The 19,071-nt window shown below is 54.2% G+C and overlaps 1 protein-coding gene across 1 annotated transcript in view; it reads left to right on the top strand.

Moving 5' to 3' along the window:
- Nucleotides 1-4,498: 4,498 nt before the first annotated feature.
- RUNX3 (RUNX family transcription factor 3) overlaps nucleotides 4,499-19,071 on the top strand; it is a 64,445-nt gene continuing 49,872 nt past the window's right edge. The window contains exons 1-2 of the mRNA NM_001369867.1: nucleotides 4,499-4,755; nucleotides 5,019-5,084. Of these exons, the coding sequence (NP_001356796.1) occupies nucleotides 5,027-5,084 (58 nt within the window). The 5' untranslated portion in view covers nucleotides 4,499-4,755; nucleotides 5,019-5,026. The remainder of the gene's footprint in view (nucleotides 4,756-5,018; nucleotides 5,085-19,071) is intronic.

Raw genomic sequence — 19,071 nt, forward strand, 5'->3', positions numbered from 1 at the left:
CTTGGGTAGGCAGCATGCTTGCAGAACTCATCTGCTACCCTGATCTCATGATAGATCAAGAGGTGGTGACCTGGCTGGTGGGGAGAGGGAAGATGGAGTTGGGGGCGGGGACATCTCATCTGGACGTCTCTGCACTCAGCTCTGAAGGTGGAGCCCCCTGGGCAGCCTATGTACTTCGTCGCTTCAGTCGTGTCCGACTCTTTGACCCTATAGACTATAGCCTGCCAGTTTCCTCTGTCCGTGGGATTCTCCAGGCAAGAATGTTGGAGAGGGTTGCCATTTCCTTTTCCAGGGGATTTTCCTGACCCGGGGATTAAATGCACTTCTCCTGCATTGCAGGCGGTGTCTTTCCCTGCTGAGCCATTGGGGAAGCCTGCAGTAGATATCAAATATCATTCCAGCACCTTCCTTGGGCCCAGCAATGTGATTGACTGCTGGAAAGCTGGAGTTTGAACTTGAAGACCAGTGCCCACCTCAAATCTGCTCGCTATTCGCTGCAAGCTGGCTCTGCTGACCCCTAGAAACTAAAACGTGGGGTTAATCCCTGGGATTAGTCTTTTCCTCATCAGAAAAGTGAAGAGAGACACACCTATCCCACAGGTGGTTGGGAGGGTCCAGTGGGCTCAGAAATGTGCCATCTTTGTAAAGTTCACAGACAGGCCTAGAAGCCAGTGCTTGTAATTCCTCAGTCACAGTCACCCAAAGCCCTAGTGAAACCATCAGCTCTGCACACAGGTTAAGAAAACTAATTTCGTCACCATTCACAGTAGGTGTTTTCTTAACTGACCCCAGTGTAAATGGTCCATGGAGCTCACGGGTAATTCTGGGGTAATATACCAGTGGATATATGACTGGGTGGCAGGTCCCTCACTGGGACCCACACCTTCTGGCCCCACCAGCCCACTGAGCTGTCAACTTGCCAAACATCTGTTGGCTTTGTTCCCATACCCATTCACCCCCGTTGGGTTTCCATGGTTACAGAACTCCAGGGGCTACCATGCCAGTTTGGGGCCACTTTGCCTTCAGATCTATCTACTCCCTCTCCTGTTTGACTCTATAATGCAGAGAACTGATTCCACTGAGTCAGTTTGCTCCAGCTCCTTCAGCCATCGGGAGGCACCAGGAGGAGACGGAAGGATGGGAGGAGGGGAGAAGTTTCTTTACTCTTTGTCTCAGGGGCCTCTCCATGGCGGCTGAGCCTCCTCTGTGGCTCCAGTAAATGCGAGACTGGCCCTCCACGCTCCTGCTTCCGCTGGGGGCACTGGTGACGTCACTCCTCCTTGTGTCCCTCGGGTGGCGGTGGCTTCTTGCTGTTGGGGCTCCTCCCCACCTCTGTTTGTCTTCTCAGCATTTCTATCACCTGGGTTTCCAATAATCCCTGAACTAAGGTCCTTCCTTCAGTTTCCATCACTCTAAGTGGCTTCTGTTTTCGTCATTGGACCCTCACTAGCGGTGATGTGATGTTATGGGTGGTGTGAGGCAAAGCGGGGGTGTCTGTCTCTATGAACACTTTCCAAGGTTGAGTACCTTGGAAAGATTCATTGAAGGCAAGTTGCTAAAAACTAAGCTGAATTAAGTGTGGGTGAAACATTGTGAAAGATTGGGCAAAAGGCTCAGCACTGCTACGGTGCTAATCGCTTCATAAGCATTTTTACGTCTGTGTTCCATGTTAAAGAGGACAAACCTGGACGTCGCAGGAGACTCCTTCTGGGTTGATTTAAGACAGAAGAACAAGAGGGAGGCCATTTGGTACACATTGATAAACTTAAACATATAAAAAGGAGCATCACTATTTTTTTCAGTGATTTCCTCATTCAACCAAAATTTTAGATTAAATGTTTCAGAGGCGTCTGTGGTACCAGATATATTTTTTCTAGTGGAGAACAAGAGGACACTCGACTGCTCACTACATACCGAGAGGGTGCATGGTCAGAAGTGGCAGCAACGGGAGTCCTGGGAACTGGGCGCCTACTGAGTGCCGGGCATGCTCACAGTATGTTTTTCATTTAATCCTCTTTGCAATTGTAAGTGGGTCCCATCTCACAGGCGAGGAAGCGGGCTCAAAGGAAAAAGCCTTTGCCCATGATCTCACAGCTCATAAGGACCAAAGGCAGGCTTCAGGAAGGTTCTTCCCTGGGCAGCCTTCAGAGGTTCGTGCAAAGACTGGTGCACGCTTTTGAAAGGGCGCGTGGAGATTATAAGCCTCTTGAGGGAGAAACCAAGCTCGTTACCCAGCAGGCCTTTGCTGCATGGTCCCAGGAAGGCAGCAAGCCACCTGCCTCACACATGTACCCCCTTGGGCCCCCCTCCTCCCTGGGTCTGAACTCAGCTTCCCAGGGAGGGGGAGTCCCTCAGAGTGACCAAATTATAGGTGTTATGGGGGAGCCCACTCTTACGTGTGGAAAAAACAGCCAAGTGCGTAGGGTGGTACATTAGAAACTCGAGGCGGCGGCGGCAGAGTGGAAACAGCTCCTGGGCAGGGAAGCAAGGGGCCCGGGTTCCACTGACTCACTGGTGAGTTCAGAGTGCGTCTCTGCCCCTCTGGGGGCCTCAGTTTCCATTCTGTTAAAGGGGGGTCTTTCCAGTTGTTTTCATCTCTGATCAGTTTCACAACATGGCAGACTCCAAAACACTCCAAATTTAGCCAGGAGGCCAAGGCCCCTTGGCCGGCTGTGCCGCTGACCCACCCCGATCCCTACCGCCCAGCCCTGCCCAGGCCAGGCCAGCCAATGAGTTTCCAGCAGGGGCAGTCTATACTCCTGTGTGACCGTGATGGCTCTTTTCCTGCACTTACTCATAATGGAGCCCGAATTACATCACCCAGACTCAGGCAAGGAAGCCAGACTTCACGGCGTCCTCACTTAGCTGTGTGTCCTCCGAGAAATGTGTTATCCCCATTCTACAGGAAAGGAAACTGAGGCCCAGAGGAGGGCAGTGACTTGGCCCCACGGCGTTGCAGCTGGGGTTCAGCAGAGCTGGACTAGAAGTTGAATCTGACCTCAGAGCCCTGCACCTTTCACTTAAACCTGCTTCCTACCTGGAGAAGTTAGAACCCCACCCCCACCCCCAGCAACTTGCCACTAGGGAACAGAAGACTGAGTTTCCAGGAGGACGCAGGTGAGACACCGACAGCGAATTTCCAAGGGCACGCCACTCCCAGGTGACCCAGGGAGGCGGTGAGCAGAAGCAAGTCTCCTTGGGACCTGGGCCAAGCTCCTCTTCCCCCGGATGCCCCTTCTCCGCTGTCTTAGCCTACAGAGATGGCGGAGCCTGGGCCTAAGCTTGGGCTCCCTAGGAGAGGCCGGGTGGTGGTGCCCAGGTTGCAGAGGGCTCTTGGGAGCCTCGGGGTTTGGCTTAGAGGACACTGCAGAGCCCTGGGGTGTTGTGGCTGAGGCCCAGCCTGGTGAGCCAGAAGCTGACATTCCAATCCCACTCAGAATACTGTGTGGCCTTGCACGAGCTGACTTCAATGTCTCGGGCCTCAGTGGTCTGGCCCATGAAATGGGAGAGTAGTAGAGCTTTCCAGGGAAATGGTGAAGCTTCCACCCTCCCCCCAAAGCCTGACCTGGCTTCTGGGAAAACACGGAAATGTGGAGTTGAATCATCCTCCATGTCTTTTCTACTTCTGAGTCCCTCTGGGAGTTGAAGGATTCAGGGGGCTGATGAAGGACACTGGGAGCCGGCAGAGGGGGAGCGGGAGGGTTGGAGGCAGTGGGGACCGGAGAGCAAGAGGAAAGGCCTAGAGGCAGGCAAGTCCAGGCACATGAGGCTGGAACAGAGAACCCCATAGAGATGCACGGGTGGGCAAAGTGAGCAAAGGGCCTTGAATGACTGAGTGCGGCCCTCAGACCCCAGGCTCTGCACAAGGCCCCTTGACAAGCCCCTAGGAAGCCCTTTCTGGAGGCCCAAGGGCTCCAGCGTGAGCGCTGGTGACGCCCCTTCATGTATTTCCCCCTTGGTGCCTGATCCCAACTCCCATAAAAGCTCCCCGAAGTGTCACCCAGCCACACGCGTGGACACCTCTCGGGGACCGAATTGGTTGACGATGGCCGGCTGACAGCCACCCACAGCCCAGGGTTGGGGGTGCCTGGAGGGATCCGGGCTCCTGGGGCTCCCTGCTACCTGGGCCCACACTGGCCTTCATTAAAAAGGAGTTTTCCACAGGATCCAAACCACCAGCCAGCCACTCCTGCCCCAGCCGCTTTCAGTTCTGCTTTTGGGCCGCGTGCTGAGGCCAGCCCCACAAATAAAAGCCATCCCTTTTCTCTCTCTCTCTCTCTCTTTTTTTTTTTTTTCTAAAAAGGGAGTGAGGCAGCCACAAGATCTTCTAAGAGGCTGTGACATCACGGCCCAGGTGACTGCTGCCCAGCCAATGGGCCAAGGCCGCGAGCTGGCTTCTTGCATCCTGTGAGCTGAGGTTGGGTTGACACCGTGAAGGCCTGGTCCCTCAACCACAGAACCACAAGGCCAGGCCCTCGGCCGCCTTCGGGGGGCCCTGCGCCGGAGCTGGTTGGCTCCCGGTCCTCCCACCCCCGGCCGCCCTCGCACCCACTGAGCTGAGCTCTGACAGGGGCGAGCCTCATTCATTCATTCCCGTGGCGCCTGGTGCTGGGCTGCCTCTGCTCTCACCGCCCCGCGACTCCTGCCCTGGCTGCCGAAGGCCCCTTCCCGCCATCTAATGATACACTCTGCATACGCTTCTGTTGAAAATTTGTGGCGAGACATTCCTGTGGGACCGGGAATCCAAATTCTTGGGTACAAACAGAAACTTACTTTCCTTGGGGATTTTTTTCCTCTCTCGCTCACACACACACTCTCGCGTTCTTTCCTTTTTTCTTTTTCATAGCAGTAGGTGGGGGTGGGGGGGGAGCGAAAAGGACGAAACGACAAAAAAAAAACAAACAAAAGGCAACCCCCCCCCACTTTATTTTCAAAAGTAGCTAGGAAAAAATAAAACAACAGCCAACCAAGTTATCCCAACCCAACCCTCAGAAGGGCTGAAACCTCGCCTTCCTCAGAGCAGGGCATGGCATCGAACAGCATCTTCGATTCCTTCTCGACCTACTCGCAGACCTTCATCCGCGGTGAGTAATGAGCGCCCTTTTGGGTGGGGAGCTGGGGCCAGGCCCCGGACCACGACCCTCCACCGCCCGCCCTGGCTGCCTTCAAGGGCCCAGGGTTGGTTACCTAAATCCGCTGGCTTCTGAAAGCCGGAGGTGGGAACTGGGCTTGGTGGCCTCCGTGGTCTCCTGGAGTGGGACATCTTTGTGAACTTTTATCCTCAGCTGGTGGGGACCGTTCGTGGTGAGGGTCATGGATACCACGAGACCTCAAGACCTCAAAGACCAGAGCTCCAAGGGTCGTGAGGTGGAGAGGACACGGGGGTGTCCCTGTGACCTCACGAGGCTTCCTGCCTCCCCCGGGGGGCTCTGGGGCCCTGAAACCCTAGCCCCTGGCCCTTCTGGGGTGCTCAGACCCTCTACCTGTGCTCAGGGAGATACTCAGATTCTCCCATCCCCCAGGGGCCCAGCCGGCTTCTGCCCAGAGCCGCGGAGCAGGCAGTGGGCAAGTCTTACATTGGTGGACTCAGAGACCTTCCCAAGGACCTTCCCCTAACTCTGCATTTTCCGAGGAACCCCTGGGACTAGGGAAGCAGAGGGAGAAAGGGGTCCAGGCTTTTGTTGGAATGCATGCAGCTCTGGGTGGCCCTGAGCCTGGATCAGAGTGCGGGGAGCAGGCCTCAGGAAGGTCTGTGGATTTGGTCATGGGGAGAAATCAGTTGTTTCTATATATGGCCTAGAGGGACCCAGAGGTCTAAGTCATGTCCCTCAAAAAGGATTTAGTTCCCAGATGCCCCACTGGGAACCTCTGATTGAGGCTAGAACTCAGGGGGAGACTGTTCCTGCCTCTGTCTGGACCTTCGAGGTGACGTGCCAGGGCCTCAGACAACACCCTGTTGCCTTCCCCCTCACTAGTGGGAGCCCAGATGGGGCTGTGGCACCTGGGATCAGGGGTCAAGAGACCCTGAGGCCAAGATCAGTGGCTACCCTGCTGGGCAGCCTTAGACAAGTTACTTAACGTCTCTGTGCCTCAAATGAAGGCCCCTCTGGCTGTGACATTCTGATTGCCTGAGGCTGGGAATAGCCTGTGTGTGAGGGCAGGGCCTCGGGGTTGTACACTGGGATGACTTCTCCTCCGGAATAGAGGGATGGAGTGGAAGCCAGAACTCCAGGGTTTGGGGTCCAGGCCTTGCCTTTGCTCTGCTGAGGTGGTCAGCTGAGATGCAGTAGCCGGTCTGACTGTCCATCTGCCCATCTGCCTGTCCCGCTGTGGACTGACTCCAAGCCAGTCCTTGGGCAGCCAGCTCTGTGCAGGGACCGAGGCACATTTGAGTGCTTATTGTTCAAAGGCTTCTGCACGGGCTTGTCTGAGGGCTGGACGCGCTCCCTCCTGCCTGGAGAGGGGCTGAAGCAGGCTGTGCGGCTGCAGTCGGGGGGCTGAGTTGGGGAGAGGCGGTTTGTGGGGGCTGCCGTCCCTGTGGTGGGGGCACTCCTGTCAAACCTGCTTGTGGCCGGTGACCAGCAACAGCCCTGGGTCTGGGAGCCGAGCGCCGTGGGCTCCTTCCTTCCAGCGGCTCCTATTATAACGCTGCTCCCTTTGTAGTCCTGCGAGCTAATTAAAGGCAGTGCTGTGGCAAGAAAATAGGAGTTTATAAAAACCATTTGCTGGGTCTTTGTAATCTGTACTTCTCTCTCCGTGAGCAAGATGGAGAAACGTTGAGCTCAAAACAAAGGAAATTTAGGAGCCGGGACTAAAGGGCCACCCACCTAGGGTGGGCTCCTGAGAGATGGTAGAGGTGACCTGGAGGGAGAGGGAGGGGACAGCTAGTGGCTTTGGGCTGGCTGTGTGCACAGAGCTGGGAGCCTGCCCGGTAGAGCGTGCTGATCCCTGGAGGGTGATCTGGTAAGCTAGGGTGGGGGTGGGGTGGGGTGCTCTGTCTGCCGTCTGAAGCTTTCCCTGAAGTTCCATGTCCTGTCCACACCATCTGGTCCCCTGTCTTGCCCAGTTCTATCCCCCCAAACAGTTCCCACTCACTTAGATGGATCTGCCTCCCAAATTTTGTCTCCAGAGGTTTCCCAATTCTGTCCCCAGAGAGATCCAACCCTGGGGTCCTGCAGCGCTCGTTCCATGCTAATCCACTCTTAACCTGCCGGAAGCCGGGGACCTTTGCGGACTCTCAGGAAGCCTATGGACGCCTCAGAATCGTATTTTTAAATGCATAAAACAAAATACAAAGAACTATGAAAAAAAAAAAAAAAAAAAACACCTCAGATCTATAGAAACGCTGTCTTCAAACTATAAAAAAAGCCAGTGTGTGACACCGTGACCACGGGCCTCTCAGTGGCGACAGTAAGGGCCATGATGCGACAGGGAAGGGCATACACAGTATCTCAGGAGAATCGTGACAGCCCTAAGGAGACTGAAGGATGTCTGCGATTTCCACGGGCGACAAAGTCACTGTGGAAAAAAGATGCTAAACTTTAGCTAGAGGTCAGTGAAAGGAAAGACGTCATGTGTTTCCTGCCGAGTCCATGGAGGCCCTGAATTCAGGCCTACGGGCCTAGTTCCTTAGCTGGAAGTGGTAGAGCAAGCGGGTCTCAGGACATCACCACCTCCTGAGAGGTTTTTCGACTTGGGTTCTGGATTCCAGAACTCCTCTCAGTTCTCTGTGATGACGAGGTCTGGGGAGAGCCTGGCGTGCGTGCACATGTGCCGGCCAGGCTCCCTCTGCCCATGGGATCCTCCAGGCAGGAATACTGGCGTGGGTTGCCATTTCCTCCTCCAGGACATCTTCCCGACCCAGGGATCGAACCTGAGTGTTCTGTGTCCCCTGCAGCGGCAGGCAGATTCTTTACCACTGAGCCACCTGGGAGGATGGGGAGAGCGTGGAGAGGCGTTTGATCCCCACCTGAGTTAGAGGGTGAGGAGGGGACGAGAAGAGGGCGATGCTTACCCCACAGAGCTGGCAGACTGTTGGCAGAATCCCAGGCACTGAGGGGGCGAAGGGGGCTCCTGGGGTGCATTTCTCCGCCTTCTCCCATCTCTTCTCCCGAGGATTCTCCCAGGGAGGAGAAGGGGTATGAATCCTCTCTTTGACAAATGGGGAAGCTGAGGCCTAAGAACACACTGCACGACTATGGACAAGTCCTGCCCGGTCTCTGGGCCTTGGGGTCCCCACTGGACAAACGGGGCTATGGCTTGGGAATGCCCAGGGGCCTGTCCACAGCCCTTGGAGGGCCAGCACCTTCATTCTGGATCTTCCCCCGAGGCCTATCTCTGTACCCGCTGGGGTGTCCTCTTGCAGCAGGCCACCCTCATAGCACCCCCAAAATGCACCCTCCCCAGGACACTCAGGGAGGGCACCCCTCCAGGGAGGGAGCTGGAGGAAATGGGTCTAAACTGCCACATGCAGGAATCGCAGGGAGGTAGAGGTTTTCCCTGACTCAGTAATTCCACATACGCTCATCAAGGAGGAGATAATGAGATTCAGGCTGGGTTCTGGAATCAGACACTCCAGGCTCAAGTCCTGCCTCCGCCCTTCAGAGCATCATAGCCCGAGGCAAGTTGCTTCACCTCTCCGTACCTGTTTCCCCATCTGTAAAATGGGAGCGATGATTACACCAACCTCATGGGCTCTGGAGAGAATTAAACAAGCAGGGTACCTGGCACAGAGTAAGCGCTTGCTAAACGTTTTCATTTTTCAAATTATCCTGAGCTTGGCCTTGTGCCGGGAGCTCAGCTGCAAGGGTGACTAGGTCAGGCTCTCCACCCTTGAAGAAGTCACGGTCTGGTGTAGAAAGAGATGGTGAACTGAAAATTGCACCGGGATGGGATAAATGTTATAAGGAACTAAGAACAAGAGGGCTGGGGGATCAGAGAGGGCGACTGGCCAGACAGTTCTGCTGGAGCTTGGCCTTGCAGGCTGAGGAGGTGACCAACGGGGAAAGTATGTCCCAGGCAAGGGGCAAGGTGGGGAAGCAGCAAAGGATGTGTTGATGCCGGGCGCTTCCTGGGATGGCTGGGGGGCGCCATGAGGGATGAGCTGCTGGAAGGGGACTAGGATGGGCCTGTCTGGCTGGGGTTCTCCGAACAGCGGTGGGCAGCTGACCGGCAGCTCTGCGCCTGAAGACACCTGGAAGGAATGGGAAATGGCCTCTCAGGTGTCAGCCAGGCCTGTGCAGAGGCAGGGGGTGAACAGAATGGCCCTGGGCAGAGTCTGACTCAGAGGTCACCAGCCAGTGGGGCAGCTGCTCAGACCAGAGAGGTCACTCACTGTGTCCTTTGCTCAGCTCTAGGCAGTGGGCAAACAACAGGGGACTCTCCCGAGTCCCGGGCACCCCACGATGGTTGGTCACCCCGAGCAGCGTGCCCTTGGCGGCTTCCCCTCCCCCACAGCCCCGGGAGATGAAGGAACTGACCGCCAGCCACCCACACCCACTCCGGCGCTTGCCTGGCGCCACCTCTGCGGAGCCCCTTTGACGGCGGCTCCTGAGGCCGCCCTGCACACGCCCGTCTCCCCAGACCACCCTGCCTGTCCAAAGTACCCCCCAGGCAGGAAGGGCATTCCTGGGAGTCCCCCCACTGGCCACAGGGTCTGGGCGGGCATGAGGCGGCCCCACACAGTGGGACTGTGTGTCCAGGCCTCACCCGTGCCCACGACGGCGGCCGGCGGCCCCCAGCAGCCCCACTGGTCACATAGAGAGCCCATTGACACCCTGGCCTGGAGGTGGCCGCATCAAAGCTGAGGCCTCCTCGGCTACTCGGGGGGCGGGGGGGGCCTCTCAGGGGAGATGGGGGCCAGGAGTCGGATGCCCCCAAGCAACAGGGCCTGACCTTCCAGAAGGCTCTGAGAGCAGGAAGGCAGTGGCACCCCCCCACTCACCCCACCCCATCCTCACCTGGGAGCCAGTCCGGATGCCTTCATCGACAGGGACACTGGAGTCCGGGCTCAGGGTTCAGTGGGGCAGAAGGATGCTGGTCCTCCAGCCATCTCCTGGGGATACCTGGTCTACAGACCCTTCCTCAAACCCACCAAGCAGGGGGGTGCCCCACTGGCAGCTAAGGAACCTCACCCAGTCTTCAAGACTGAGCTCACCCATCCCCTCTTGCCAGCAGTATTCCTCAGGACCCTGCGGCCCTCAGGGTTCCCTGGCCTCCTGGGTGCTTCAGACCCAGGCTGGCCTGGGCCTCAGTCAGTCACTCGCGCCTTGGTGCCCAGTAGCCTGCCTTACCTGCTGGAAGTTAGGGGGGCAGAGGGAGGTGGGAAGGAAGGGTTTGACCCCCTCAGTGGATTTGGAGCCCGAGTCTTCCATCCCACCCTCCTTGAAACGGCACCTCCTGGAGGAACACAGCCGGGTTGGGAGCGAGACTGTCCTACCTGGAGACATGGCGAGAAGCAAGAACAGTGAGTGAATTCAGGAGAAACGTTGGAGCTGGCAGGCAGAGCACCTCCGCCTTGGTTTATAGACGGGGAAACTGAGGTCCTGAGAGGTGTGTGGTCTTGTGTGAGGCCCGGACACAGCAGGAACACCGACTTTCCCCAGCCACTTGGGGACCAACCTCACACGTAGCTCAGGAGTCAGGCCAGGTTGAAGCTGTTAGGTTAGCTGGGTGACCCAACACGTGACTTAATTTCTTTGAGTTGGTTTCCTCCTCCGTAAGATGGGGCTAGAGTGGTTGCAAGAGAGGAGGCAACCCTGCCCTGAAGGCCTGCATGGCACTTGGTCTATAGTGAGTGCTCGCTCGGCATGGCCACCTCCTCGAAACTCTCGGCCCTGTGCACTGACCCGTTCGCTAACTTGCCACTTGCTGACATTCCCATGTCTCAACCCCCAGCTCTGTCTCTAACACTGACCCCTGGTGTTAATGCTGGAGAGGAAAGTGCAGGGAGCCTGTAAGAAGGACCGTCAGGCCCCTTGTCAATGGCTCCAAGAGACGGGAATGGAGAAGAGCCAATATGAAACGCAGTTAGTCACAAGCCCAGGCGGCAGCCAGGTCCCGCCACTTCCTTGCTATGTGGCCACGGGTAAAGTGTGGCCTCTCTGAACTCAGTTTTCTCATCTGTACAATGGGAAGAACAAACGGTAGCCACTTTAAGGCATGCTGGGTGGGTTAATGAGCTCATGTGTATTGCATGCTTAATACAGGGCTTGGCGCAGAGGCAAGATCTCCCCAATTATGGAAATTATGACTATTTAGTGTTCCTGTTCCTCCTGGGCAAGATTCTGACTCTGAACTGGATGGGGAAGGTGAGAAACCCACCTCTCTCTTCTCAAGGCCCAGTCTAAAGACCTCCCCTTCTGGGGAGCCTTCCTGGGTTCCCCCCCCCTTCTCCTCTCCAGGCCTCAGGAGTGCCCTACCCTCCTCCTGGCAAGGGGAGTGCTCCTGGGAGCAGGTTGGGCTTAGAGGAGGGAGTGGTGGGGGCTGAAAGGACCAGTGAATGGATGGACCAACACAGACTCTCAGGAGGGTTCCAGCTTCTCCCCTTACTTCCTCTTCACCGTCTGGCTCGTTCTTTGAAACAACGCTTGCTGGTGGGAGTCTGAGCTCTCATGTCCAATCGGCACAGCCGTGTGAAGGTTTAGGTTCCTCTTTGGGGTTTTCATTTGCGTCTGGGAAAAGTGTTTTTGGCAAAAGGTTCAGACTTACGTGTGGGCGGATGCCCATAACTTATGATTTGCTGAGGTGACCGAAGTTAGCCCCCTCTAGAACATCTGACTGAAATTCCTCCATGGCGTTTGGCCCCTCTGGGGTGAAGGGCTGCCCACTGGGCTTTTTTAGAATGCAGGGTAATTTCAGGGATCTGCTCACCTTTGTAAAGAGGAGAACAATGGCTGGGTGTAGAGGAAGCAGAAGACATAAGGGAAGGAAAACTTGGGGAGCGCAAATGAAAGGGGTGAAAGGAAAGGGGATGGGGAGGAGAAGGAAGGTCCATTTTGGTCATGCCCCTGCCTCAGACTCAACTCGCCCAGGTGCCCTGTGGCTAAAGACAAACACGCCACTATGGCCCTGAGAAGTGCCCCCCCTGAGGACTTTCCTTCCATCCTCCTTGCCCGCCATGGAGGGAGCCCCCCACCCACAGCTCTGGCCAGCAAGATGCAACAGGGACAAGATGGTTGGAGCAAGGAGCCCCATGTCCTAGGTAGCGAGGGTTCATGGCACTGAGCCTGGTTCTCCCCTATAGAGCAGCCATGTCCCCTCCCAGAGGGCGGAGGACACCACCTGTGGGAACAAGTCAGCCTTAGAAAAAAGACTGGAAGGAAAACACAAAAATGCTGTAGTTTGTGCTACATGATGCAATGATAGTGAGGAGCATTTATTTCTAATTCTTTTGATGGTTGTAGGTTTTCCAAAATGTTTAAAATTTTTATTTATCTATTTTTGGCCATGCTGGATCTTCGTTGCTGTGAGTAGGCTTTCTCTAGTTGAGGCAAGCAGGAGCTATTCTCTAGTTGTGGTGTGCAGGCTTCTCATTGGGGTGGCTTCTCTCGTTGCAGAGCAAGGGTTCTAGGGCGAGTGGGCTTCAGTAGCTGCAGCAGGGGGGCTCAGTAGTTGTGGTTCCCGGGCTCTAGGACACAGGATCAATGGTCGTGGCGTACGGGCTTGGTTGCTCTGGGACATGTGAGATCTTCCTGGATCAGGGATCGAACCCAGGTCTCCTGCATTGGCAGGAGGATTCATTACCACTGAGCCACCAGGGACGCCTGGTTTTCCAAAGTTTTAAACACTGAACACGTATTGCTTATAAATTTAGTGGGGGGGAGCTTTAGTTTTTCAAAACGAAGAAGAGGAAGGGGCAGCCCCACCCTGTTAGGAGCAGGTGAACTGGGTCCCCTGTCAGTCGGGGTTGCAGCCTGGGGTTAGTCTGCTCCCGTCCAGCCAAGACCCCGCCGGCCAGCCCTGGTCTCTGTTCCTCTCCCCACACCCCTTGCCCGTCGCCTTCCTCCCGGGCTCTCTCCCACCTGGCAGTGGAGTGAGGGTCTGCCCTGGGCCAGGCGGAGCCGTACACATAACAGGTGCTCAGGAAATGCTAGTGGCCTGTACCGTGGTCCCAGTCTGAAAACAGGTTCCCTGGGAAGGGCTGGTTTCCCTGGATTCTCCCATGCCCAGTGCCCAGTACCTGGGTGCGATGTGGGCCAGCTGGTGCTGTTCAGTGGACATTTGCTGAGTACCATCTGCACGCCAAACACTGTGCTGGGCACTGAGGATTCAAGAGCGGACCAAACAGACAACACTGCCTGCCCTCCTGGAGCCCGTGATGTATGGAAAGAGTTTTTCTCAGGAAAATGCCCCAGTGAGAAAGGCCAGCACCTCTTTGGCTGATGCCCTTCCTATCGATATAGAATCTCAGCCTCCTGGGATCTCTGTAAATGTTCCCATTACCCCGCTGAATCCTCATCACAGCTCCGTGTGCCGGGCACCACTACCTTCATTGCAGAGATGAACAAACAGAGGCAGACCGACAGTTGATGGGCTGAAACTAACATTTCATAGAAGAAAGACCCTAAGGAAGGGAGATGGGAACCATGTTTGTTAACGACTTGCTGTGTGCCAGGCACTGTGGGAGCTCCCATTTTAATCAGTTAATCTCTAATCCATGTAGTAGGTGCGATCGATGTCACCCCCATTTTACAGATGAAGAAACTGAGGCCCAGCAAAGGGACATAACTAACCCAACTAGTTACGCAGCTAGTAACCACCAAAGCCCAAATTCACATCAGAATCTGTCTGATATCAAAGCCAACCCAACAAAAGTCTCCTTTCTACCTGGCAGACATCTCTTCTTTAAGGTCTCAGCTTGCCACCTCCATGGAGGTCTCCCTGATTCCTCCAGGCAAGGTGATCCATATTCTCTTCTGTGCTACTAGAGTATCTTCAGGCCCTTCTTACTTACTTCCAGGCTTCCCAGAAAGGATAGGATCTGGGATAGACGGATCTTGGAAGGGAGGATCGTTGGTGTTCCAGGGAGAATAAATGGCATCAGCAAAGATATGGCAGAAGGACCTTGTAGAGACGCTTGCTTAGAGATGAGAGGGCCTGGGGGGTCCTGCAGCGATGTGGAGGGAGAAGACGCTAGAAGGAAGGTAAGCCAAGCCTAGAGGCTGGGCATGGCCTTCAAGGCAGTGGGGTCCAGGCAGGATCCGAGCAAAGCGGTGATGTGGGGCACAGCATCCCGTGATGCACCGGGCTGCTGTCTCTGAAATAGGCCAGTGTAGACGTGCGCCTTGAGCTCCTGTGTGTGAGTAGAGACCACAGGGGCCCTCCTGCACCCGGTTGCAAGTCCTATTTTTATCACTCTCTAGACACACATCTTAGTAACTAAAGCAAACTTGTTCTCAGGCACGTAGAGTGCGCCATGGATGGGCTCGTCTGTGGTCTGACGAGGACAAGTCGACGGTTTAGAGCAGCCAAAACGAGACCCATTCCGGGGAGAATCCCGGGACTGGTGCCCATGGAACAACTTTGCAGGACATGGTGCAAAAGGAGAATGCAGGGCCCCTTGTTTGAAAACCATTAAGAATGTACGGATGGCAAAATACCGAGAATGAAACCAAGAGTGGGGCTCTGCTGCTTCTTTTTAAAAAATATTTATTTATTTATTTTTGGCTGCATTGGGTCTCAGATGTGGTGTGCAGGCTCAGAGGTTGCGGCCACAACTAGCTTAGTTGCCCCGAGGCATGTGGGGTCTTAGTTCCCCGACCAGGGATCGAACCCGAGTCCCCTGCACTGGAAGGCAGATTCTTAACCACTGGACCACCCAGTGGGAAGTCCCAGTGGGGGCTCTTCTAAACAAGGGACCCTTTGTGACTGCTTGGCTTGCATTTCTGTGAAGCCGACCTGCCTAGAACAGCCCTGAGCAGGAGGGACCCTGGGCTGAAAATGAACCTCTGTCTGCTTTTCCTCCTTGTGCTTCATACCTTTGACTTGTGCAGGCTTCCATTCTTCATGTGTCCACAATTTAAAAAATAATAATAAATGAAGTCTTATGTAAGCACATCCCTTGAAGCTTTTAGAACCAGCAAGAACTTTAGGGAAAATATGAATTCACCAAATGCCCACCCTTCCTGCATTTTAGGTTGTTGATCACCTGAAGGACCTAGGAAATGTGAAAATAAATTCTGTAATCTCAACACTCACAGAAAACCGCTATCATTCAGTGTATTTCAGTCTAGACTCTCTTCCCTTGTGTCTGTTTTTTTTGCCTCTAGAGGGTTGTTCCCTTTACAGGTGAGGCCATACAGAGACTTATGATATATTCTGGAACTTCACCAAATATATTGATAATCAATATGATATATGTTGGGATATGTCTTGCAAGAGTCTAGAGCGATGCTATTCAATAGAACTTTCTGCAAAGATGAAAATGTTCTGTCTCTACTGCCTGACGCTGTAGCCACTCACTGCGTGTGAATACTGAATGCTTGAAATGGGCTGGCCCAGGTCCACAATGAGTCTGAATAAAGGACTGAATTTTTAATATTATTTTACCTTAACTATTTTTATTTAAATAGCACATGTTGGACCATCTAGACCTAGAACCTATGTGCCCAACTGTCAACCCACATTATCTCTTGAGGTGAGGTTATGAAGTTTTTCATTTTCCAACTCAGAATGTTTGATAAGTCTTATACCCAACCATCATGAACTGCTTTTTGTAAGCAGAATAAAGCTGCTGAAGATTTAAGTTTGTAATGTATTCAGTGCTATGGCAGGGAGGCTTTAGATTTTTAAAAGCATATCACCAGGGAAGATCGATCCTGAAAGAGTGAGATCTATTTTTATTTCTCCTATCAATGTGCACGAGAAAGAATGTGGGGTTTAGAATCAGAAGCTGTGGGTTTGCCTCCTGTATCTGCCACTTGCTGGTTGTGTGGCCATTTAACCTCCGTGAACCTCAATTTCCTCATCTGTAAGATGGGGATAGTGATGCTACTGACCTTGCCAGGATGCTGTGGGGACTGAATCAGACAGTGATGATGAGAATGCAGGGGACCAGCTGAGCAGTAGAAGCAAGTTACTGGAGATGATTTCCGTAGAGGTGGAACCACTCACTCATCTCTGTGGGGGGCACTGCTCACATCTCTGCCATTTCCTAGAAACCAGGAAATGAGGGGGACATCTCTCGACGTGTGTTCGGCAGATGTCATCGGGTGCCGAGCAGAAATGAAGGGGGCTCATAAAAAGGAACAAAATAATGCCACTTGCAGCAACATGAATGGGCACAGAGATTGTCAGACAGAGTAGAGTATTCAGACAGAGTAGAGTAAGTCAGACAGAGAAAGATAAATATCGTATCATACGTGGAATCTAGAAAAATGGTACAGTAAGTTATTTGCAAAGCAGAAATAAAGTCACAGATGTAGAAAACAAACTTAAGGTTACCAAGGAGGGGCAGGGGGGTGAATTGGAAGATTAAGTTTGGCATGTATACACTGCTGCCACTGCTGCTGCTGCTAAGTCACTTCAGTCGTGTCCGACTCTGTGCAACCCCATAGATGGCAGCCCACCAGGCTCCCCCGTCCCTGGGATTCTCCAGGCAAGAACACTGGAGTGGGTTGCCATTGTCTTCTCCAATGCATGAAAGTGAAAAGTGAAAGTGCAAGCCTAGCCAGTCAGAATCGGCTCTGCTGCTTTCTTGCTGGTAAGCCATTACCCTCACTGGGTTGCAGTTTCCTCATCTGAGAAATGGGCCAGCGGTCATTTGAGAACCCAGATGGGGAGGTTAGTAAAACACAGCGCGTGGTCTACGGAGAAGGCACTTGATGGATGGCGGTCGTCTCCTTCATCAGTGCATAGTTGGGGAAACTGAGAGATGGAGCCGTGGGAGCCCGGAGGTGGGGAAAGCTGAGCCAAAGCTGAGCTCAGAGAGCACTCCAAGAGCCAAGCCAAAGTCCGATGGCTGACCCAGGTCCACACACGGTGCGAGCAAAGGGCTCCTTTCCCATTTGGCAGGGAGTGACCCTGCTGCCCCTCTCCTAAGAGCACTCTGAGCCTCTCCCCCGGGGCTCCTCTCCCTGGAGTCCCTCCCACCTGTGCAGGTTCTGTGTGATCCAGCACTGTGCCCCAAGCCTCCTGCCTAGGCATCTTGCAGCAGTCCTCTGGAATTTTCTATCTGGGTCCCCCACATGAGGTGAGCAGCACACACAGACATGCTTCTACCCCAGTTCATGGACCCCCTTGCTTGTCCAGGGGAACATTCCTTTGCCTCAAGTCACCTCTGAAATTGTGGGCTCAGCACTTGATGTCACTGCTAACTCTGAAACCCCAAGCTGTTGGTATTTTTGTCCCCATTTTGCAGAGGAGGAAAGTAAGGCCCAGAGAAGTGAAGTCACTTGCCTAAGTTCACATCGTGTGTAGGGGGTGGAGCTGGGGTTGGATGCCAGGCTCTGCTCCCCACTGCCACAGGGTCCCCCACGGGCACAGCACAGGACACAAAAGGCAGCTCCTGAGTGCACATGCTGGATACACACCACACACGCCCCCCGGCACCCCTGCATGTCAGGGGCTTTGTTGCTGGGGTAGAAGCTGAATGACTGAGCGGGGCCCTCCCTCAGGCGGGGCCAGCTTCATGGGCTGCCACCCATGGATGGCACAGTGCTCCAAGTTCAGAAGGTCCCCACACTTGTGTTTCATACTCTACAGTTGCCTCCTGACATTCCTAATAACTTTATCCTTGGCTAAAAGGGGCTGCTGGGGGTACACGCCAGCTCAGACTCCAGGGTGGCCCCATGCTCTGAGTGGAGGCTTGCCATTCAGCCGAGGCAGGATGGAAGCTGGGTTTCTCTCCCCCCTGCCCCAGGTTGGGGGGGCTTGGCCCAGAGTAGTGGGCCTGGGGCGTTGGGTGGGCTCCTGAGGCTCTCCCTGCCTGAGCAGACAATGGGACGAGTGAGGCAGGCACCTGGCCTCGCCTTTGGACACACTGCGGCCCTCCTCGATAAGCTCACAAGGCCCCAGCTGATGAGGCGAGGAGGGACTACAGCTCAGTCAGGGATGGGGCTCAGTCTGTGACCATGTGGGGCTCCGATTAGGGCCTGTCTTGTTCACAGCCAGGTTCCCAGTGGTAAGCTAGGTTGGATTCCTAGGAGGGCTCAGTAAATACCTCTGGAGGAATGAATAAGGGAACACAGTTTTCCCAGAGGAGCCAAGCCCTGGATCCCAACCCTGGGATGATCTGCACTTTCAAATTAGCCAGCCCTGGGTCTGAATCTTAGCTCTGCTACTTACTCCCCATGGGATATATTTAACCACCCTTTCACACATTTTCCTCATCTGGACAAGAGGGAAAATAACAGTTCAGAGAATTAACCAAGATAATATTTCAAGTGCTTAGCTCTGCCCGTAGCCCCAGCGAAATGCTCAGGGTGTGAGAACTAAGGTGATATCAAAAAGCTCTGCCAACTCCTTCCTCCTCAAAGATGCATGGTATTTACTTTGATGCTAAGATTTCCAGCTTTAACATTTTTTAGGTGGTTTTTCTGTATTTCTCCAAGGTTTTCATTGCACTCATATTACTTGTATCACAGGGACAGGGGTGTGTTATATAAGACACTCAATTAATATTGTTCAGACAGTAAAGAATCTGCCTGCAATGCAGAAGACTTGGGTTCAATCCCTGGGTCTGGAAGATCCTCTGGAGAAGGGAATGGCAACCCACTCCAGCATTCTTGCCTAGAGAATTCCATGGACAGAGGAGCCTGGTGGGCTACACAGTCCATGGGGTTGCAAAGAGTTGGACATGACTGAGCGACTTCCCCAGTTGCTCAGTGGGAAAGACTCTGCCTGCCAATGCAGGAGACACATGTTCGATCCCTGAGTCAGGAAGATCCCCTGGAGGAGGGCCTGGCAACCCACTCCAGTATTCTTACCTGGAGAATCCCATGGACAGAGGAGCCTGGTGGACTACAGTCCACGGGGTCGCAAAGAGTTGGACACAACTGAGCGATTGAGCACGAGCGACTAACACAGTTAACGTTATTTATTAACGGTATTGTTTGAAATAGACAATAAGAA

This window comes from Bos taurus, chromosome 2 (assembly GCF_002263795.3).
Source record: "Bos taurus isolate L1 Dominette 01449 registration number 42190680 breed Hereford chromosome 2, ARS-UCD2.0, whole genome shotgun sequence".
Classification (NCBI taxonomy): Eukaryota; Metazoa; Chordata; class Mammalia; order Artiodactyla; family Bovidae; genus Bos; species Bos taurus.